This window comes from Oncorhynchus mykiss, chromosome 16, assembly GCF_013265735.2.
Source record: "Oncorhynchus mykiss isolate Arlee chromosome 16, USDA_OmykA_1.1, whole genome shotgun sequence".
NCBI lineage: Eukaryota > Metazoa > Chordata > Actinopteri > Salmoniformes > Salmonidae > Oncorhynchus > Oncorhynchus mykiss.
Window position 1 is genome coordinate 66981198 of NC_048580.1, and position 25000 is coordinate 67006197.

Here is a 25000-nt window from a genome sequence, read left to right on the forward strand (position 1 = left end):
ATTCCCAGACTTTAGGGTCAAATCCACAGCTATGTGCCAAGCAGCAGACCCCAGAACACTCCCAGACTGTAGGGCCAAATCCACAGCTATGTGCCAAGCAGCATTCTCAAGTGATCCCACTGGGTTCTCCCAGACAACAACACAAACATTTTAATCACATCTTGAGGAGAGAGATAGTAGGGACAGAGAGAGAGAGACAAATAAAAACAAGAAGAATCATCGGGGAAATGCCAGATTTGCGTAAATCTCCCTGGCAACCAAATAATAATTGATTTACCTTTAAGTTCCGGCCTCATCAAATTTCCTGCCTGTGGCTCTAGTCGTGTTATGTCTCAAACAGGTTTAGTTTTCCAACCAGTCACAATGTACAATGTAAATCCTTTCCCTATAACGGCCTCCTCTGAAACTAACCAAGCACCAGTATTGATGAGGTTGGTCTCATGACTACTCGTCTAGCTCCTCTGTCCTACACTGTAGACAGTATTACCTCAGGGCTCTAGCTCCTCTGTCCTACACTGTAGACAGTATTACCTCAGGGCTCTAGCTCCTCTGTCCTACACTGTAGACAGTATTACCTCAGGGCTCTAGCTCCTCTGTCCTACACTGTAGACAGTATTACCTCAGGGCTCTAGCTCCTCTGTCCTACACTGTAGGCAGTACTACCTCAGGGCTCTAGCTCCTCTGTCCTACACTGTAGACAGTATTACCTCAGGGCTCTAGCTCCTCTGTCCTACACTGTAGACAGTATTACCTCAGGGCTCTAGCTCCTCTGTCCTACACTGTAGGCAGTACTACCTCAGGGCTCTAGCTCCTCTGTCCTACACTGTAGACAGTATTACCTCAGGGCTCTAGCTCCTCTGTCCTACACTGTAGACAGTATTACCTCAGGGCTCTAGCTCCTCTGTCCTACACTGTAGACAGTATTACCTCAGGGCTCTAGCTCCTCTGTCCTACACTGTAGACAGTATTACCTCAGGGCTCTAGCTCCTCTGTCCTACACTGTAGACAGTATTACCTCAGGGCTCAACGGAGTCATAAACCCTGGAAAATCAATAATATTGATTAAAATATCATTAAGCCTTTCTTTAATAATTGTATGAGAATATAGTGGCTCTCACAGAGAGACAGTGGAGACTGGATATACACGTTTAAAAACAGAATTAAATAAATTAATGCTATTATAAGTCCGTCGCCACTGCAAGAACCAGATTTGCTGAGCAAACTCTTTATCTCCATTTTAATAATGTGGCCGATGACGATGGTACAACCCATATGTTATACATTCATATGCAATGTATAAAATGGCCAGATTCAGGCATTCACTCATTCCAGTACACTTCATGTTAATTAATTTAACAATGGACTCAATCATGTCTGGATGCCGGCTGAGTTGTCTTGCTTCTGTTTTGAGGCAGATAGTTGGAGGCTAATTGGGAGGAGAGCAGAGGGCTCTCAGAACTGGGGCTGACTCAGCTCTTTGTCAAGTAAAGTGCTCTCACTCTCACCGAAGTCTACATCTCAAATGTACTGTAAAGCTTTTTGTTATGATTCCCCCTACTACCGACAACGACCCAAGCGGACCAAGGTTGAGCCAAAAACAGTTGCTCACTCAAGGAGGGCGGGGTTACCTGACCTGACCTTATTACCTCTACTGTAGGTATGTCATCACCCAGGCGAGGGACAGACATACGCTTCACTCTGTCTACGTATGTTCCTCATCTCTATCCCTCGCTGTCTTATTTTCATGATCTTCTTTCATCTTTATGTAGATCCTCTACCCCTTTATGGGGGGGGGGTCAATGTGGATCCCGACCCAGCCTCTCCCTCCCTGACTTCATCAAGACATAGAGAGAGGGGAGAGAGTGCCGGGCCGTGGGGCTCTGGGGGCCTGTAAATGTCTTCAGCATGATGTAGCCAGCCTGCAGGTAAGTCAATCCTGGGGAGGGGACGCCTGGTGACCGAAGGGGGGGTGTTGGACCGGTTCAACAGGCAGGATCCCTACCGGACCCCTAAGCATAAACACCGGGAACTGAGAAGTATCTCGTGTCTAAAATAACATTTATCAGTTGGAGTTTTCTCTCTCTTATTCTATGGCACTGAGATGTACTGTGCTGGCAGCGCCAAAATAAATATGTCAGTAATGGAATGTCACTGTCTGTGTTGGATAACAGTGGTCTTCAAGCAGACTACCTCTAGGCTGCATTACAAACCATGCTTTGGATCTGCTACTGGTTTCTCATTTCTGAAGACGTAGAAGGCACTTTCTAGAGATTATATAAAACCTCTGTCAAGGTAAAATGAGAGGTCGTCTGTTTTTAGAACAAACTTGAATCGTAATTCAAATGAAAACCTTATTTAGCCATGTGAGTTACAATATGTCATCATTTACTCATCTTAAATCAGAAACTAAATGCAATAAGTATCTAATCTTCTAGATGAATGATTTAATCAAGATCAGACGTTTCAGATCTGAATTGAATGCTGCTTTTTTTTGTATGGAGACAGACTGGGTTTCTCCTCTGACAGAAGACAGGACCTGTCTCTCGCTATTTCTGTACCTTGTTTCCTGTGCACCAGTAAATTCTCATGTGGACACAAAAATGGTCATAACATTAAATAGCACAGAGCAGGCCAAGCACAAGACACGTAGTTCATGTACGGTGAAGTAAACATTTCAAAAAGATAAATCTAGAGGTTAAGGGTCATGCAGCTGTAGGATATTCATTTGATCACCTTGTTGCCGGATAACATGTCAAACTTGTGGCTATTTGAGGTTTAAAAGGCTTTTGAAGTTTTTGTAATTTTCACTTTGAAATGTCATACTTGATCCCTTACGAAAAGGGATTCAACCCCTAAAAAATGTCCATTAATTATAATCCACATTTCCTGCTGCTCCAGGATTATTTCCTGCTGTAGCAAACTGGCTCAAATTAAGATGCTACATCTGTATCTGAAACAGTTTGTTTTGTTGTTGAATGAATAAAATGTTGTAATAAACCACACTGTCCCATTCTTCAAATCCTTGTCAATTCTCTGAGGTGGCTATGAAAATGGATGCTATATAAAGGGCCTTAAGAAGATTTTTGTTCCAAGCTACCATCCTGCCTCGCGCGTGAGAGGGGGAGGGGGGGGACTTTGATGGTGAAAGGTTTGCACAGACATCAACGTCCTTCTCCCCGTTCAAACGGCTGTTCAGCCTGACAATGCCATTAGCAGTTAGAGCCTTAAACGCAACATAAGGGGAAAGAATTGGACACATACTATTAGAAGCTCATAATGCCACACTGACGGTGTGTCTCTTTTATCAATGCACTCTGTCATAGTGATGCTGTGGAGACAAAGGAGGCTGAGTAGACAGGAGCAGCCGTGTAGCAGCACGCTACGCTATAGAGGTGCTGGAGGACACTGTAGTTACTTAGGGGGACTGTCAGCTCTTCGACAGGGAATGTGCACCCCACAATGCACTTTAAGAAAGAGCCAGTCAGGGCTGATTAAGCCGTGGACTGACGGGTAGGATGAGGCCGGGGGGGTTGGGAACGGAGGTTGATGGGGAGACAACCAATATGACACTGCCAGCAGGATATGATTACACCTCATGTGAAGGCAGAAAATCTTCCGAGGCACACTGTCCTCCACACAGACATCTGGCATATCCTCTCTGTGTGTGCTGAGAAGAAGGGTAATCAATAGTTATCGAACAAATACATGGAAAATAATCATTCAAAGAAGGAAGAGGAGATCTTAATTTGTCATCTTCACAGATGATGTACAACATCAGAGGGGAAGACAAAAAACACATTTCAAAAAGATGTTCAGATCATTACAAGGGCACTTAAAAACCCAAGGTCACATTTAACTCTCAGGGCCCCAAAACTAAACAGTAAAAACTATGAGGCTGTGCTGTGGATGAGGTGACAACACGCTAACAGAGGCCATGTGAGCAAAATGACGATAAAAGCTGTGTAAACAGAGGACCGGGCTAGCGCCGCTCAGGGCCAGTGGCACCAGCTCACCCATGGCTGGAACAGCATTTCCCCCACAGAGCGGAACACACAGCAGATCTGTTCAGCGTAGATAAACCCAGACAGCACAAGGCAGAGCACCACAGCCAAAAAACTCCTCAGGCGCAAACAGAGGTCAGGGTGTTTCTGCTAACCGCACTGAGACACGGTGACCCCTTCGTCTCTGCCTCTGTCTGGGGTGTTGATTAAGAAAATGTCTGGGGTGTTGATTGAGAAAACAAGCTGCAGCACGGCCCGGGGCTGGACTGGAGGCCTCGGCCATGGATACAGTTTAAAGGCTGCAAATGTAATTAACAGTAAGAGCATGAGCACGTCATTAGACGAGTCCGCTATAGCAGCTGTTCCCAACCAATGGAAATGGTCAGTTAAGAATGATCCCTCTCAGATGTTTCTAGCACTCAATCTCAACCAGGAGAATGAATTTACAGCATCTAAACACTGTGAACGCTGCTGTATCTTCAGCAGAGGGAGACGAATCGCTGCACCACCATCTAATCCGGGCGCAAGGGGACTGGGGTCGGTCTAATCTACTGTGCAAACTGCCATTAAGCAACGCTTTTCAAGATTGCATGATTCATTTAGAAATCTATCCCAGGCAACAATGGTGAGGGCAGCCGTCACATCCTACCGCTCGGCATACTAAACACTGAACACCGACAGAACGGGCAAACAGTGCTGAGGTAATTAATTACTGTCAGGAAATATCTCAAAACAAGCAGCAGTAACAGTCAGTGTATGGAGCTGATCAGCATTTTGATGAGAGGATTTTCGTGTCATATTGTTGAGACCCTTGTCTTGGATCTGGAGGAGGGGAAAAAAATGGTAAATGCCATTTGCACAAAACATCTCCTGGAATGTGTGAATCTGCATAGTTTTCCTGTTCTTTATATAACAACAAACACATGTATCAGATTCTACTGGCAGTGTACATGCAGTATGTGTTACATAATACTGTAGAAAGTATAATATAAACCTTCTGATCAGAATAATGTGATGATCCAGACAAACATCAAGGACATCACCAGTGAAGAAGAAGTCTTAATGAAGCAAGTTTTATATGTAGCACTATTAGAGCCAAACCATCACACACACACACACACACACACACACACACACACACACACACACACACACACACACACACACACACACACACACACACACACACACACACACACAGACCTTTGTTTCCCCGTTACTGTGCTCCATAGAGGAGTGTTTCCTGCCTTCAACTTCCCCAGAGACAATGGACAGTAATGACAGAAAAATCTGAAATACTAAACTGATTCATTTGACAGATTTCATCACCACCCCTTTCAAGATCGTCAAAAGCTAGCCTACAATTCTCCTAGAGACTAAATTCGCTGCTCATTTTCATTTTTCCACAAGGATTGTCTACGGTCTTTGCTTGTTCCTCTCCTCAGCGAAACAGGGGTTACGAAAGCCAGACAAATCTAATCATTCTATTTCTGACTAACTTGAAACTAAAGGTGGTGGAGCAGACACTTTTAAACAGAACATCAACAGGTAAATGTGATGGCATTTGATGCACCAATAGTTTGATACGTAGCTCATATGTAGACTTAGCCATCATGTCCATGTTTACACCCATAAACAATCATCTCACCTATATTTCTGGACAGGTTATGAGCCCAATACACCCCCACCCCTTTTTTTGCCATTTGCTTCACTTCTCAAATCAGTCTTTTAGAGAAATACCCCTCTCCTCCCCCTCCCCAAACCTCCCATCCCCACTCCTCCCCCTCCCTCCCATCCCCACTCCTCCCCCTCCCTCCCATCCCCACTCCTCCCCTCCCTCCCATCCCCACTCCCCCTCCCTCCCCCTCCTTCCCTCCCATCCCCACTCCTCCCTCCCTTCCATCCCCAATCCTCATTCCCAATACTACCCTCCCCTCCTCTCCCTCCCTCCCTCCTCACTCCCCCCTCCCTCCCATCCCCACTCCTCCCCTCCCTTCCATCCCCAATCCTCATTCCCAATACTACCCTCCCCTCCCCTCCTCTCCCTCCCATCCCCACGCCTCCCCCTCCCTCCCTCCCATCCCCACTCCTACCTCCCTTCCATCCCCAATCCTCATTCCCAATACTACCCTCCCCTCCTCTCCCTCCCTCCCTCCCCACACCTCTCCACTCCCATCCCCACTCCTCCCTCCCTTCCATCCCCAATCCTCATTCCCAATCCTACCCTCCCCTCCTCTCCCTCCCTCCCCACTCCTCCCCTCCCTCCCATCCCCACGCCTCCCCCTCCCTCCCTCCTATCCCCACTCCTCCCTCCCTTCCATCCCCAAACCTCATTCTCATTTTTTTCTTTCTGGGAAAATTACCTAGTTCCAGGTGCCTGGCTTAAAAAGTCGCTGAGCAAAATCCACTTTCACCCCTTGCTCTCTGAGGTCCCCGGATACATATCCCACAATCCCCTACCACTGACATCATACATCTGAAACGGCTGATACACCACACACTGACTGAGAACAGCATTCTGACTCAACAACTAAATGGAGGGAGAAACTGAGATCAAGCCTCCCATGAGATGAGGAGAGGCCAGCTGGCCGACCAGGCAGCAAGTGAAGACAACAGGTAATAGATTCCGTGTCTGTCTTGCAGACGGATTTATCCCTTAAATGGATTTGGGATGTTTACACATACACTCAATTCCAATGTGTATAGGTTGTAATAAGCCTTAAATTAAAGGTGTCTGCTCAGTCATTTAGAACAGGATTAAAGGTGTCTGCTTGTTCATTTAGAACAGGATTAAAGGTGTCAAGGTGTCTGCTTGTTCATTTAGAACAGGATTAAAGGTGTCAAGGTGTCTGCTTGTTCATTTAGAACAGGATTAAAGGTGTCAAGGTGTCTGCTTGTTAATTTAGAACAGGATTAAAGGTGTCAAGGTGTCTGCTTGTTCATTTAGAACAGGATTAAAGGTGTCTGCTTGTTCATTTAGAACAGGATTAAAGGTGTCTGCTTGCTCATTTCGAACAGGATTAAAGGTGTCTGCTTAGTCATTTAGAACAGGATTAAAGGTGTCTGCTTAGTCATTTAGAACAGGATTAAAGGTGTCTGCTTAGTCATTTAGAACAGGATTAAAGGTGTCTGCTTGTTCATTTAGAACAGGATTAAAGGTGTCTGCTTGTTAATTTAGAACAGGATTAAAGGTGTCTGCTTAGTCATTTAGAAAAGGATTAAAGGTGTCTGCTTGTTCATTTAGAACAGGATTAAAGGTGTCTGCTTGTTCATTTAGAACAGGATTAAAGGTCTGCTTGTTAATTTAGAACAGGATTAAAGGTGTCTGCTTGTTCATTTAGAACAGGATTAAAGGTCTGCTTGTTCATTTAGAACAGGATTAAAGGTGTCTGCTTAGTAATTTAGAACAGGATTAAAGGTGTCTGCTTGTTCATTTAGAACAGGATTAAAGGTGTCTGCTTGTTCATTTAGAACTGGATTAAAGGTGTCAAGGTGTCTGCTTGTTCATTTAGAACAGGATTAAAGGTGTCTGCTTGTTCATTTAGAACAGGATTAAAGGTCTGCTTGTTCATTTAAAACAAGATTAAAGGTGTCTGCTTAGTCATTTAGAACAGGATTAAAGGTGTCTGTGTTGAAATAGAAAAGTGTCTGGTGAGTTTTTTCACCATCTGTCTCTTCCAATTAGCTCTCTGCCTCCAACATGATCGCAGGAATTGAAAATGCTAGTTACTTTGGACAAACCATGTCAGTCTCAAAATATCCAGTTTCCTTCCTTTACAGAAACTAGAAAAAAAAATAAATGACATGAAACAAAACATATAAATAGTCCAGTGATAGTTGTTTGCCAAAATGGGGTGGTGAGCCATTTTATAAACCAAAGCCTAACCATAGCCTTGGGTCACTCCCTTGAAATACGGAGTCAGGCCTAATTAAATAAAAATAGGTTAACGTAAAGGGAACATTAATATTAAATCAGCCTCTTTGGCCCAACTATGTTAAAAAGCCAAACATAACCCACACTGTGTTCACGGACAGTTTGTTAGGCCTTTATGACTCCTAATCTTTCTGTATTCTGTCCTTGCAAGAAACCATGTCAAATGATGTTTTCTTATGAGGCAGTCTGTCGGGACATAGGACTGTCCCGGTCAGGACTGGTACATAGGACTGTCCCGGTCAGGACTGGTACATAGGACTGTCCCGGTCAGGACTGGTACATAGGACTGTACCGGTCAGGACTGGTACATAGGACTGTCCCAGTCAGGACTGGTACATAGGACTGTCCCGGTCAGGACTGGTACATAGGACTGTCCCGGTCAGGACTGGTACATAGGACTGTCCCGGTCAGGACTGGTACATAGGACTGTACCGGTCAGGACTGGTACATAGGACTGTACCGGTCAGGACTGGTACATAGGACTGTACCGGTCAGGACTGGGAAATAGGACTGTCCCGGTCAGGACTGGGACATAGGACTGTACCGGTCAGGACTGGTACATAGGACTGTACCGGTCAGGACTGGTACATAGGACTGTACCGGTCAGGACTGGTACATAGGACTGTCCCGGTCAGGACTGGTACATAGGACTGTCCCGGTCAGGACTGGTACATAGGACTGTCCCGGTCAGGACTGGGACATAGGACTGTCCCGGTCAGGACTGGTACATAGGACTGTCCCGGTCAGGACTGGTACATAGGACTGTCCCGGTCAGGACTGGTACATAGGACTGTCCCGGTCAGGACTGGTACATAGGACTGTACCGGTCAGGACTGGTACATAGGACTGTCCCGGTCAGGACTGGTACATAGGACTGTCCCGGTCAGGACTGGTACATAGGACTGTCCCGGTCAGGACTGGTACATAGGACTGTCCCGGTCAGGACTGGTACATAGGACTGTCCCGGTCAGGACTGGTACATAGGACTGTCCCGGTCAGGACTGGTACATAGGACTGTCCCGGTCAGGACTGGTACATAGGACTGTCCCGGTCAGGACTGGTACATAGGACTGTACCGGTCAGGACTGGTACATAGGACTGTCCCGGTCAGGACTGGTACATAGGACTGTCCCGGTCAGGACTGGTACATAGGACTGTCCCGGTCAGGACTGGTACATAGGACTGTCCCGGTCAGGACTGGTACATAGGACTGTCCCGGTCAGGACTGGTACATAGGACTGTCCCGGTCAGGACTGGTACATAGGACTGTCCCGGTCAGGACTGGTACATAGGACTGTCCCGGTCAGGACTGGGACATAGGACTGTCCCGGTCAGGACTGGTACATAGGACTGTCCCGGTCAGGACTGGTACATAGGACTGTCCCGGTCAGGACTGGTACATAGGACTGTCCCGGTCAGGACTGGTACATAGGACTGTACCGGTCAGGACTGGTACATAGGACTGTCCCGGTCAGGACTGGTACATAGGACTGTCCCGGTCAGGACTGGTACATAGGACTGTCCCGGTCAGGACTGGTACATAGGACTGTCCCGGTCAGGACTGGTACATAGGACTGTCCCGGTCAGGACTGGTACATAGGACTGTCCCGGTCAGGACTGGTACATAGGACTGTCCCGGTCAGGACTGGTACATAGGACTGTCCCGGTCAGGACTGGTACATAGGACTGTACCGGTCAGGACTGGTACATAGGACTGTCCCGGTCAGGGGATTTTGGATGACGGTAATTGGCCAGCCAAATGCTCACAGTCGTCGTAACCGTTTGAATAGCAATTTAAAAAAATATATAGTCCTGCATCAGCCACATCAGTTAACGTTTTACATTACCATGGACATTATTGCATCACAATACCAGGCAGGTATTGCTTGTTTTTAGCCATTTCAAAGTTTCATCATGTTGTTAAGAGTCCATGTTACCGCAGAAACGGACTCAACCACACGAATGCCTGGCCGTCCCGTCTTCAGCCAGATGTTGTTATATAATCCCGAAGGTCTTCATCCATAACAGTCAGTTATGCTCTATCTCTATCAGTTACACCAGCTCTATCTCTATCAGTTACACCAGCTCTATCTCCATCAGTTACACCAGCTCTATCTCTATATCAGTTACACCAGCTCTATCTCCATCAGTTACACCAGCTCTATCTCTATCAGTTACACCAGCTCTATCTCTATTAGTTACACCAGCTCTATCTCCATCAGTTACACCAGCTCTATCTCTATATCTCTATATCTCTCTCTCTATCTCTATATCAGTTACACCAGCTCTATCTCTATCGGTTACACCAGCTTACAGCACCAATTCGGGACTCTCGGTTGTCAAGAAATTTCACACACATGCTGCAACTAAAACGGCAACATTGTTGTTTAACAGAAAAATATAATCATGGGTAGTGGAGAATTCCTAATAGGTAATGACAGATGAACTATGCCACGGTACATCACTACAGTGTTTCTACAAAAGCCTTAGCCTATCATCAACATCTTATGAAAGGGATGTTCCTGGGCCTCTCCAAACATATTCATGCAATTTCAGCATACCTCACTTATTTGTCAACATAATACATCTTGACTCATGATGACCTTTCATCGTCCAGAAACAGCAGGGAGGTTGATATGTGGGGTCACAGAAGAAGAAGACAAACGATAAACCTACTGGATCGTTACCTCAGCAGACTACCAAGGTTGCGTCCAGCCTGATGCTAGAGCCTGCAGTCAGAGACAGAGAGACAGCAGGACAGCAGGGAATGACTAAATGTGTCTGGCAGGAAGAGCCAGGCTTTTGCAGCTACATTGCATCTTGACCAACTGAAGAAAAAAATACATCATTTTCTTGTCGAAGATTTTAGAAACTGTTCCCGTTCATGACGGAATGGCCTACAAAGTCGTAAAGATGAAGAGAAATGTTTCCCTCCTACTGAAGGCAGGTTCTGACTCACCAGGCGGGAGGCAGGAGGACTGAGACTTTATAGCAGACAGCCAGACACAGGTGCTTAAGTGCTGCACTGTGCATTTACGATGATGGCAGCGGTGACCTTAATGAAGTTATGAGAGGGACGCCATTAAATTATAAAAAAGAATATGCTCAGACAAGGACATATCCAAGAGGGACAGATTTGGGCAGTTTGTAGTAAATATTTCAGCTTTTATTTTCCTTGTTTTTTATTTGTTATTTTCCCTGTGAAGCACATTGTGTTGCATTCCATGTCTGAAATGTGCTGTATAAATAAAGCTTGATTTGATGAGATACAGATAGATCAGAGCGGTAAAGAGATCATTCCTGAGAGATTCTAATGAGATAAACAACAACACTACTACAGTATCAATGTCATGACAGTGAAGGATTCAACTCCCATTTTAGCCACACCAGGTACAACTCAGTAACTCATAGCATTTTATTTTTTATTTTACCTTTATTTAACCAGGCAAGTCAGTTAAGAACAAATTCTTATTTTCAATGACGGCCTGGGAACAGTGGGTTAACTGCCTGTTCAGGGGCAGAACGACAGATTTGTACCTTGTCAGCTCGGGGGTTTGAACTCGCAACCTTCCGGTTACTAGTCCAACGCTCTAACCACTAGGCTACCCTGCCGCCCTACATCGTTTCAAGTAGAGAGTAAAAACAAGCCCACTTTGCTCTTCCATCAGCAACATAGCTTCATCACAAGAAGTTAAATACAGAAGGAAAGATGGTAGAGAGAATGAGATACACATCTGGAAGCTATCCCCCCGTCCCCGTCCCCCCACCACATCTAAAACGCTCTACTGTTTAACAGCTCTCCTGTCTCTCCCATTCTCACCACCACAGCAGCGACCTTCCTCTCTGGCTCTCCCGAACCCTGTGCTCCTGTCAAACAGAACAACAGCTCACTCTGGGCATGGCAAAGCTGATGGGAACTGCTGTGTGATGGTCTGTTGAGAGGTATGCTACTAGTCTGCTACTCGTGTGTTGGGTAGTTACTGGGGCAACAGAGAGATTGTCTAAAATGTTGTTACAGTTGTGGTTAACTATACACTACCGTTCAAAAGTTTGGCGTCACTTAGAAATGTCCTTGTTTCTGAAAGAAAAGTACATTTTTTTTGTCCATTAATAAAATAAAATCGAAATTGATCAGAAATACAGTGTCGACATTGTTAATGTTGTAAATGACTATTGTAAATGGAAACGGCAGATTTGGTATGGAATATTTACATAGGCGTACAGAGGCCCATTATCAGCAACCATCACACCTGTGTTCCAGTGTTGTGTTAGCTAATCCAAGTCATTTTAAAAGGCTAATTGATCATTAGAAAACCCTTTTGCAATTATGTTAGCACAGCTGAAAACTGTTGTCCTGATTCAGGACAGTCAGCATCCCGGAGTCGCCTGTTCACTGTTGATGTTGAGACTGGTGTTTTGCGGGTACTATTGATCAATTAGCCTTTTAAAATGATAAACTTGGATTAGCTAACACAACGTGCCATTGGAACACAGGAGTGATGGTTGCTGATAATGGGCCTCTGTACACCTATGTAGATATTCCATTAAAAATCAGCCGTTTCTAGTTACAATAGTAATTTACAACATTAACAATGTCTACAGTGTATCTCTGATCAGTTTGATGTTATTTTAATGGACCAAAAAATGTGCTTTTCTTTCAAAAACAAGGACGTTTCTAAGTGACCCCAAACTTTTGAACGGTAGTGTATAAATTGGCACCCTTACACTTTACAAAGTGTAATGGAGCAGAATGTTTTGGTTATTATTTTCAAAACTGGTTAAATAGTTATTTTTACCCGGTAGGCACCTACAATTTGAATTGAATCCTAAATAATTAAGATCAGGCAATTGTTTTTACTTTGAAGTGAAAAATGTATTTTAAAAAAAAATCTTGGTCCTGTGCAGTTGTAAATGAAACAAATGTTGATTTAATTTTAACTTATTTTAGAAGAAATTGCTAATAGTGCAAAGTGTGAAGGTGTACATATATTTCACCGCAACTGTATGTAGTAAACATGGATGGAACTGAGACCTCTCGAAAAAGGCAGAGGAATCTCTAGTTAATGAATAGCTGGTTAGTGGTTAGTGTTTTTCAGGTTCAATACAAGATTCTCAGGATATAAAACCTGTCAGAAATTCACTTGATCCCTTGACCCTTGGAAAGGCTGATTGCTTAGCAATTTCTATGAATCACCAACCGTATGTTTTGTGAGGCGTTGCTTGAATTGCTCGACAACCTTGAAAATGTCAATGAAAAGCAGCACAAGTCCAGGAATTCTTTCTTCACCATAAGAACACCATCCAAACATCAAAAGCCACAAAAAATCTAGAATGTATGCCATAGAAATATAACACACTTGGCACACTTCCACACGACAATGATCTGATAGAGATATTGTAGCAAAAGCTCTTCAGAACTCTCCCTTACATGTGAGTGGACAATCCAGCATCAACATTCCAGCATCAACATTCCAGCAGCAACACTCGAGCAGCAACACTCCAGCATCAACACTCCAGCATCAACACTCCAGCATCAACATTCCAGCATCAACACTCGAGCAGCAACACTCAAGCAGCAACACTCCAGCAACAAAACTCCAGCATCAACACTCCAGCAGCAACACTCAAGCATCAACACTCCAGCATCAACATTCCAGCATCAACACTCCAGCATCAACACTCCAGCAGCAACACTCAAGCATCAACACTCCAGCATCAACATTCCAGCATCAACACTCGAGCAGCAACACTCAAGCAGCAACACTCCAGCAACAACACTCCAGCATCAACACTCCAGCAGCAACACTCAAGCATCAACACTCCAGCAGCAACACTCAAGCATCAACACTCCAGCAGCAACACTCAAGCATCAACACTCCAGCATCAACACTCCAGCAGCAACACTCCAGCAGCAACACTCAAGCATCAACACTCCAGCATCAACATTCCAGCATCAACACTCGAGCAGCAACACTCAAGCATCAACAATCCAGCATCAACACTCCAGCATCAACACTCCAGCAGCAACACTCCAGCATCAACACTCCAGCAGCAACATTCCAGCATCTACTTTCCAGCATCAACACTTCAGCATCAACACTCCAGCATCAACACTCCAGCAGCAACAACACATGGAGAACAATGGCCCCTGTTCTCCAGACCCAACATCACTCAGCCTTGTTCTGGACCGGGGGATTTATGGCAAACAGATTTCCCCACGATCAAACCTGCCGTGGGCTGGGACGGCTCGTAAATCTGGGCCCTGGCCTGCTTCACAGCCCATTCACCCAACACTGATTTATACTGCTGAATTAGCTTCCAATCCAATTTGAGGCTGACGCCACTCAGGACAGACGCAGGGAAAATAGAACAGGAGACATTGACTTGCCTAGTTAAATAAAGGTTACACACACACAGGGGTGCAGACCATGTCATACAGGTAACACCTGACCTGTACAGCTTGTCTACTGCTGTACATATAAACTGTTAGGGTAACCAATAGGATGGTCAGATCTTACTGACTGTCCTTTATGGGTGGGAATTGGCAGGGACCTCACGATACGATATTATCATGATACTTAAGTACCGATATGATATGTATGTAAAAAAAAAAATTATAATTACTTGGAGTCAAAGTATCAAGATAATATCGGCCAAAATAATATTGCAATATGTATATGTATAGATTTTTCCCCCCATCACTACTGTGCTATGGATTGCCACTACAGTAAAATGTTGAATCTTAATAATATATTCAATATATTCTCAGCTTATGGCATTATTTATTATTGAGTCCCAGCTATGAAATATTCGCAGTATTATGAAAAGCCAACAACAAAACAAACTATTGCTTTAGCTTTAATATTAAAACAAATTATTATTAAAAACTGTCTTGGAAACTTGATTTGCATGAGTTCCCTTTGGAAGACGAGATAAGATGGCTAGCATTCAAAAACTAGAACAGTTTCACACACACACACACACACACACACACACACACACACACACACACACACACACACACACACACACACACACGCACACATACACACACTCAGACACGCTCGCACACGCACACACAGACACACACACACACACATGCAGACACATACAGACACACACACACACACACACACACACACACACTCGGACACGCTCGCACACGCACACACAGGCACACACAGACACACGCACACACACACACAGACACACAGACACACACACACAGGCACACACACACAGGCACACACAGACACACGCACACACACACACACAGACACACACGCACACACACAGACACACACACACAGACACACACGCACACACACAGACACACACACACACACAGACACACACACACACAGACACACGCACACACACACACAGACACACACACAATAACATCAGCAGTGGCACCACACCAGCACAAGCAATAAAATACACCTGACAACCTTGGTCTCATACACAGCCTGTTGCTGAGTCAGATTATGTGATCCAGAAAGGCCTTTCCCTATTTCAGCAGAAATAGATGTCTCACTGTAGCCTCCACAGTGGTGATGGGGAGGTGCATGATACCAACCAACCACTGCTATATTAACGCCACTGTGCTATCTACATTTCAATGATTTTTGCAAACCGTTGACTACATTACAGTTGTTTCAGCTGAATGCATCTTGCTCGGTGTCACAATAGTGTGTAATAGAATTAACAGAATCCCAAACAAGGACACAGCTGTTCATTACCTGCACAAGAGTGCAGGTGCAAAATCAAATCAATCAGATGCAATCACCGTTCACTCATAATTATAACCTTATAATTATGATGTCCCTTTGTGTTTGCCTCAAAGTATTATCTCAGAAATCAACACGAATACATTCAAAGCAGCGCTCAGCTCCGTTTTCACAACTTAAAATTATTATTATTTTCATATTCTCAGTCAGACCTAACGCTGGTTCCTCTCTCCTACATATGCCACTGTGAAAGACATTGGTAGGGGACAGGAAATACTAGGGGCTCATGGGTAATTTCCGCATGGCTCCAGAAAGCGGCTTGTGTTCTCTGATCTCTTGCCAAAACAAACAAGCCATTCTGGGAGGAGATATGGTGTGATTATATAGCCTCCTCCTGCATTCTCTAGCTCCCTATTATGGCAGGTAGTCTAATACTCCACACTGGGCCACAACAATCTATCCCTCAGAGCAGCATTTCACCAGACAACAGTAAAAACATAACACCCACAGGATGAAACGTGTGCAATGTCCACTTTCTGTTAAGTGTAACTGTAATCTATTGGGTTTCTATTGAGATTGGGTTTAACAACAAAGCAGCCAGTGACTGGTGGGAATAAGCCCTTTTTAGATTGTGTGAATGTTTGACTTCCCTGTCAGGGCTTGGCCTCTGCAGTCTCCTGTCTTCTTCTTTCACAATAATCCATGCACCACAACCACATAATCCACTCACAAATTAAATAAACCCCAATCCCTCCAACTGGGTTAGTAAATAATGCAAATTACAGTTTTTACACACCTAATGAATTAATGATGATGATCTGCATTAGAGGTCGACCGATTAATCGGAATGGCCGATTCATTAGGGCCGATTTCAAGTTTTCATAACAATCGGAAATCAGTATTTTTGGGAGCCGATTTTGCCGATTTAAAAATATATTTTTTTATACCTTTATACTTTGTTTAACTAGGCAAGTCAGTTAAGAACACATTCTTATTTTCAATGACGGTTTAGGAACGGTGGGTTAACTGCCTTGTTTAGGGGCAGAACAACAGATTTTCACCTTGTCGGCTCGGGGGATCTAATCTTGCAAACTTACAGTTAACTAGTCCAACGTTCTAACCACCTGCCTCTCATTGCACTCCACGAGGAGCCAGCCTGTTACGCGAATGCAGTAAGAAGCCAAGGTAAGTTGCTAGCTAGCATTAAACTTATCTTATAAAAAACAATCAATCAATCATAATCACTAGTTATAACTACACATGGTTGATGATATTACTCGTTTATCTAGTGTGTCCTGCGTTGCATTTAATCGATGCAACACTGGGGGATGATTTAACAAAAGCGCATTTGCGAAAAAAGCACAATCGTTGGACGACTGTTCCTAACCATAAACACCAATGCCTTTCTTAAAATCAATACACAGAAGTATATATTTTTAAACCTGCATATTTAGCTTAAAGAAATCCAGGTTAGCAGGCAATATCAACCAGGTGAAATTGTGTCATTTCTCTCACGCAGAGTCAGGGTACAGTATATGCAACAGTTTGGGCAGCCTGGCTCATTGCGAACTAATTTGCCAGAATTTTATGTAATTATGACATAACATTGAAGGTTGTGCAATGTAACAAGAATATTTAGACTTAGGGATGCCACCCATCATTTCGAAATGATAGTTTCCGTATTCGACCATATTAATGACCAAAGGCTCGTATTTCTGTGTGTTATTATGTTATAATTAAGCAGCAGGCTCGTAAGCATTCATTCAAACAGCACTTTCGTGCGTTTTGCCAGCAGCTCTTCGCAAGCACCGCGCTGTTTATGACTTCAAGCCTATCAGCCTAATGGCTGGTGTAACCGATGTGAAATGGCTAGCTAGTTAGCTGGGTGTGCGCTAATAGCATTTCAAACGTCACTCGCTCTGAGACTTGGAGTAGTTATTCCCCTTGCTCTGCAAGGGCCGCGGCTTTTGTGGAGTGATGGGTAACGCTGCTTCGAGTGTGGCTGTTGTCGATGTGTTCCTGGTTCGAGCCCAGGTAGGAGCGAGGAGAGGGACGGAAGCTATACTGTTACACTGGCAATACTATAGTGCCTATAAGAACATCCCATAGTCAAAGGTACATGAAATACAAATGGTATAAAGAGAAATAGTCCTATAAATACTATATTAACTACAACCTAAAACCTCTTACCTTGGAATATTGAAGTCTCATGTTAAAAGGAACCACCAACTTTCATATGTTCTCATGTTCTGAGCAAGGAACTCAAACGTTAGCTTTTTTACATGGCACATATTGCACTTTTACTTTTCCAACACTGCATTATTTAAACCAAATTGAACATGTTTCATTATTTATTTGAGGCTGAATGGATTTTTATTGATGTATTATATTAAGTTAAAATAAGTGTTCATTCAGTATTGTTGTAATTGTCATTATTACAAATAAATAAAAAAGCATCTTAAAAACTCGAGGTGGGATAATGAGCAGTTGAGGTGATCCTAAATATCTCTCTGTATTATCAATGCAGATCTTTTAAACATATTAGGTACTGAATCATCTTGACAGATACTGTCATCAGTATGGGCTAAATACCCCAAACTTGGCTTGTAGACATAGCCTTGTGACCCAGTCATCTTAGCAACAAGCAAAAAGATGGGAGGTAGGGAATATATTGATACACGTATCAACAGGGGACCTCATAAATAATCGGAATAGAAAACAAAACACGACACTACTCTCCAAGGAGAAGACTTTCTAACTAAGCCCATGCTTTTCAGTGTGTATGTGAGCACATTTTACTTTCTGCTCTGGGAATAGGATGGTAAGAACACAGAACTGGGGTGTATAATCACTGTGTCAAGTGAAAAGTAGCTAAGTCAGTCTCTACATCCTGCCCAAGATCTCATGGAATTTCTCTCATATGAAATGGTTAACTGGGACAGACCACCCATTTAACTTATACAAGGACCAGGGACTGAGGCATTTATAAGAGAATGATTATTGATTCCAATAAATTAAAAAAACACAATCTTACTGATTGTACTATAAAAATGTCTTCTCATCCAATCTCAGGCTTTTATTTCAAAGGCCGAGAAAGTAGACTAAATGACTTGATAGTCAAAGATAGGCAATAGCACACACTAGTTTGAATCTAATAGAACACTAGGGGAGGGATGATGTTTTGGAGTTGGCCGAGTAGGAAAGTGAGGGCATCAATTCTCAGCAGCACCATTTGGTATAATGTTATTGTTGTAAACAGTGGGCACAGAGGGCAGGGTGAGTCATGGGCTGTTTTTCTTTTCATAGAACATTGTGGGAGTAGACCATGATTCTCTCTGCTAGGGCGCCAAACTGCGTTCTCCTGTCCACAAAACCAATGGAGAGTGACTGAAATAGCATCAAATGTATCCCTCTCCAGGCATCGCCACATTCAGCTGGGTTATCATTATGTCAGAATGTCCAAAATTCTAGATGGCGTTCCAAGTCCTTCTAGATGGCGTTCCAAGTCCTTCTAGATGGCGTTCCAAGTCCTTCTAGATGGTATTCCTTCTAGATGGCGTTCCAAGTCCTTCTAGATGGCGTTCCAAGTCCTTCTAGATGGTATTCCAAGTCCTTCTAGATGGTATTCCAAGTCCTTCTAGATGGCGTTCCAAGTCCTTCTAGATGGCGTTCCAAGTCCTTCTAGATGGCGTTCCAAGTCCTTCTAGATGGTATTCCAAGTCCTTCTAGATGGCGTTCCAAGTCCTTCTAGATGGCGTTCCAAGTCCTTCTAGATGGCGTTCCAAGTCCTTCTAGATGGTATTCCAAGTCCTTCTAGATGGCGTTCCAAGTCCTTCTAGATGGCGTTCCAAGTCCTTCTAGATGGCGTTCCAAGTCCTTCTAGATGGTATTCCAAGTCCTTCTAGATGGCGTTCCAAGTCCTTCTAGATGGTATTCCAAGTCCTTCTAGATGGCGTTCCAAGTCCTTCTAGCTGGCGTTCCAAGTCCTTCTAGATTGCGTTCCAAGTCCTTCTAGATGGCGTTCCAGGTCCTTCTAGATGGTGTTGCAAGTCCTTCTAGATGGTATTCCAAGTCCTTCTAGATGGTGTTCCAAGTCCTTCTAGATGGTATTCCAAGTCCTTCTAGATGGTATTCCAAGTCCTTCTAGATGGTATTCCAAGTCCTTCTAGATGGCGTTCCAAGTCCTTCTAGATGGTATTCCAAGTCCTTCTAGATGGTATTCCAAGTCCTTCTAGATGGCGTTCCAAGTCCTTCTAGATGGTATTCCAAGTCCTTCTAGATGGCGTTCCAAGTCCTTCTAGATGGCGTTCCAAGTCCTTCTAGATGGCGTTCCAAGTCCTTCTAGATGGCATTCCAAGTCCTTCTAGATGGCGTTCCAAGTCCTTCTAGATGGCGTTCCAAGTCCTTCTAGATGGCGTTCCAAGTCCTTCTAGATGGTATTCCAAGTCCTTCTAGATGGTATTCCAAGTCCTTCTAGGTGATATTCCAAGTCCTTCTAGATGGTATTCCAAGTCCTTCTAGATGGTATTCCAAGTCCTTCTAGATGGTATTCCAAGTCCTTCTAGATGGTATTCCAAGTCCTTCTAGATGGTATTCCAAGTCCTTCTAGATGGTATTCCAGTAACTGTTTTAACTTTTCAATGTCAGACAGTTATGAAAGGACAAAATCATTATAGTCTTTAAATGGATCCTAGAAGTCATTGGTTAGTGCTTATAACTAAAGACCTATTACTGTGTACTCTACTACAACTCTGTCTCCACGCCAGTCTGAGGTTCACACACCGGATGGAAACCACAGATCCACATGAGGAGGTGTGATGAAAAATATCTAGTTTGGACACACCTACTCATTTAAGGGTTTTTATTATTTTATTATTTATTTTTACTATTTTTTACATTGTAGAATAATAGTGAAGACATCAAAACTATGAAATAACACATATGGAATCATGTAGTTGAGAGTATGCTAAGAGTGTGCAAAGCTGTCATCAAGGCAAAGGGTGGCTACTTTGAAGTATCCCAAATAAAACATATATTTTGATTAGTTTTAACACTTTTTTGGTTACTACATGATTCCATATGTGTTATTTCATAGTTTTGATGTCTTCACTATTATTCTACAATGTAGAAAATAGTAAAAATCAAGAAAAACCCTTGAATGGGTAGATGTGTCCAAACGCTTGACTGGTACTGTATAGAAATCAAAAAGTCTATAATGCATAACATGTTGAACTACAATGAATTCAATAGAGTAATAAGAAGGTAACATTTCTATAGAGTTGATGTCATAAGATCCCCTGATGTTATTTTGATCAGAAATGAAGTGCAACTAGGTCAGTGGTATTCAAAAATAAATACATGTGGATTTTAAACATCATTCTGAGAAAACAAGCTTCCATTGAATATAAAGTACCCAGCATTTCAACCCTGAATGACTAACTGCTGATGTTCTTCATCTATTTTAAATGACTGAGCCGCGATGATAACATTGTGTCAACTCCCAGCAGAGCGGCAACCGAAAATAAATCCATTCAGAATAAGATGGAGGCTGAGCATATTCTACCGCCAACTCAAGTCAGGAAGGTCATATCTACACAACAACAAGTTCCTACCCAGAGAAATATAATTTATTTTCATAACTCTTTTATCGAGTCAACTGAGAAAAGACCCTCATGGCTTCCACTAGAAATATCACGGAATATTCAATCCTGTTTTTGACCAAAAAAGCATCTGTACTGTATCATGCAATGTTCTACAAATATTGAATCACAGCGCAAAAGAAATCGGACAAAGTGGTTGGTGTGGGGTGAAATCCCATCTCTGCCTACAGCACCAGGGTTTCCCCCAGGCCTTCTTCACCTGGTATGGCTTCGTGTAGAAAATTGTAACACAGCTGCCAGGGAATAACTGATCGGCCCATTTGAACAGAAAGAATCAGAATGTCTCCCTTACCTTTTTGAGGCGTCCACTCCGGGTTCCCACAAACACCACGGAGTGATCTCCATAGGTGTAGGCTGTTACCGCTCCCATACCGTCCACGCCGTCGTCATAGAGAGGGGTCCCTTCTATCACCCGCAGACCCCCAAGAGGTTGGTTCAACACCAGCCCACAGAAGTCATCACCAATCTGCTTCGGCTGTAAAACAAAACGAGAAGGGGACAATGTTCAGAGTGTATCAAGGTTTGGATCAAATGTAGCCTATTTAATCATTTAGGGCCTGGAATACACAAAACGCTAATAGAATTTGGGAGTTTCACTACACCTCTAACATACATAAAGAAACATGAACATGTCATCAATTACTATGATAAGAAAAGTAATAAAAAGCACCTGGTGAATTCTTGGCATGTATAGCGATTCAAAACATGCCGGTGTCAGAGGAACAAACCATTATTGTTGTTGAGCCTTTATGAAGAGTAACTATATCAAACAAGGCCTGTGCCAGAGTCTGGCACGCACACTCTCATGATGTGGGCAAGGGCTATTGCTGCGCATGAGAAGGGGCTAATGATGTCCATGAACCAGGCCATCATCAAGAGCAGATTTGCATCAGCTACAGGGGGCCCTGTTGCTCCTAATAAAAACAAGCCCCCACTTCCTTATAGGACCCAGGTCAGATACTGATACTCGTAGTTCTCCTCTCCATCCGCCCAGCTCTGACCGAAAAACTAACGGGGTGCCATCAGCCATTAGGGCACAAGGAGGGAGGGAAATGTACCTTTACACACAGGCCTTGACAGAACATCTTATAAGTACAGTTTTGGCAGCAGCCCTTCAACTGTTCTTGATTTAAATCCTTGAGAGAGGTGCCCTTATAAAGATACATCCGTTTAAATACCCTGCCTGCTGCACAGTATTTACATGGATCACTACTTCACTGTATGTTTCACGAGTTGCCTCACAGTACAGTGATATGACTGGAGTCAGCTTCATAGGAGAAAACCCTCCATCCACATAAACTGCTCTGTCTTACGGTTTATCCCGGATAACGTTTTACTGGAATATAAATTCTTCAATTTTTATCAAACATAGTATAGATCAGCTGTGACTTTTCATGTTGTATAGTCACTGGAAATATGATTCTGGATGTAAAAATACCAAAGCGTCATAAGGTGGAGACTGGCTAAGATATCCTTATGGCATCTCAACAACCTGGGCTAGGGCTGGGATAGGATATCCTATGCCTAGAACGTGTTTGCAAGCCTGCTAAATGTTTCAATATATTCATGGAGAATTTGGGCTATTGAAGTTAATGAGGTATGGATGAAATATGAATGCAAACCCAGCAGAATATTGCCTGCTCTGGGGCTGGGGCCTGAGGCAGGATAGAAGTACTTGATTTGAGCGGAACTACTGAAATGAAACGGTGATGACTCACCGTGTTGATGCAGGGGAGCTCCTTGTTGAGCAGCCAGGGCAGGGACAGCTTGCCTTCCCCACGGTAGCACGACTTGATCCTCTCCCTCATAGCCAGGTTGATCTGATGCAGGGTAAAGAGACACAGGACTGTTTCCCGAGGCGGGTTGGCCCGGTTCTTCTGGCCCTGGGAGAACACGACAAACAGCACATCCTCGTCCTCAGACAGCCCCAAGGCCTGGGCCAGCATCCGACCTGGACGGTGCTTGTAGGCGGACTGGACCAGCCGGTACTCCACACCTTCCTTGGTGCAGCCCAGGGGGAACTCCACGTAAGAGTAGAACTCAGTGTCGTTGGAACACATCCGCACTATCTTGGAGGTGAAGAACTTTTCACCGGTGGCATCCATCTGGGTGAGCTGTGTGTCCAGCTGCAACGTCAGGAAATAGATGTAGGTACGGCTGGAGAATCCATACACGTAGTAAATGTCAAATGCCGGGTAGAGGGACAGGGTGTCGGAGGGTATCTTGATTTGTGATGACACAAACTCATCCTGGTAGACCAGACTGAACATGTTAACACTCTCTTCATCAGTGACCAGTTTACGGCTGGACAGGGTAGGGAAATACTCTGACTTGCCATCGATGGCTGCCCCAATGAACAGCCGGCTGCCCCCCTTCTTCTCATTCTTCCACTTCCCTTCTGTACTGTCAACCACCACTCCTGCCATGCCGTCAGCCTCCCTGGCTCCAGAGAGGTAGTGCTCCTTGCGGTGATGGGGCTCTCCCAGCTTGAAGAGGTCCTCCAGTCGCAGGAACTGACACACTCCCTGCCAGATGCTTCCACATGCTACCAGGCGGTTGCCAGCGTAATCAACCAGCAGCAACTTGTTGACGTTGTCAGAGGACTCCAGTTTATGTGCACAGGCTCGGACGCTGGGAGGGGGGTAACATTTGGCGTTGTCATCCACGGGGCCAGTCATGTGTGAACGCAGCTCTGTTAGGTTGGCAGACAGCTTGAAGATGCGGTTCACTGCTCCCACATAGACCTCTCCCGTCCGGCTGTGCACTGTGAGATGAGTCAGGCTGGTGTCTGTGACCCTGTAGGTGCCTGTCTCAGGGGGGAGCTCGGTCGGGACCATGGGGAATGTATTGTTAGTCCCAGAGTGGAGAAAAAGGACAAATACCACCAGCCATTTGGGTGTCATGATGGAGACCTTTTGGTGGTGGGAGAATAGAGCTCGTCACGTGAGCTTATGGCAGTCCTTTGTCTGTCTCAGTTCAGTGGTTCATGTCTGAAATGAAAAAGATATGTTGGTTAGGATGGATTGCAGTATTGAATACATGAGTAAGTAGTGTCCCCTCAAAGTAGATGGAGAAAAATCTTGTTCAATTTTCCTCACTTTTCAGTGTCCCCCTCCCCCCACCACCAACTCCTGACTGTAGTCGATTTTGAGATATTAATGACTAAATGTGCAAGTCAGCCACTGACACAGCTGTGAGTGTGAGGGAGGTTTGGGGGAGTGTATTGATTATAGGGCTGGTGCCAGGGCTTGTCTGTCCCACTACCTTCACTCAATGGATTGCTAATAAACCTTTATAGCCATCACTAACACTAATCCTGAGCACATTTGTTAATTAGGAAGTATTGCTACTAGGAAAAGAGAACATGACAACAACAGAAAATATACAAACAAACAGTGGAAAATTAGGATGCCCTGCGATATATTTGTTGCAGACCACAGGGTAATGCTATAGTGATCAGTGGGTCAGACATCGCTCCTCCCCCCTCACACCCACTGGTCAGAGCTTCTGGAATGAAAGTTGCCCTTATGGCACCTCAACAGCCTGGGCTAGGGCTGGGATAGGAAAAGACCCTTATGGCACCTCAACAGCCTGGGCTAGGACTGGGATAGGAAAAGACCCTTATGGCACCTCAACAGCCTGGGCTAGGACTGGGATATGAAAAGACCCTTATTG

At 44.2% G+C, this 25000-nt stretch overlaps 1 protein-coding gene across 2 annotated transcripts in view; it reads right to left on the reverse strand.

Annotated features, from left to right (window-relative positions):
• LOC110492586 (plexin A3) overlaps positions 1–25000 on the reverse strand; it is a 189828-nt gene that overhangs the window by 158864 nt on the left and 5964 nt on the right. For both annotated transcript variants that reach the window (XM_036947590.1, XM_036947589.1), the window contains exons 2-3: positions 23044–24315; positions 21618–21800 (exon numbers count right to left, since the gene is read on the reverse strand). In XM_036947590.1, coding sequence (XP_036803485.1) covers positions 21618–21800; positions 23044–24228 — 1368 coding nt within the window. In that variant the 5' untranslated portion in view covers positions 24229–24315. The remainder of the gene's footprint in view (positions 1–21617; positions 21801–23043; positions 24316–25000) is intronic.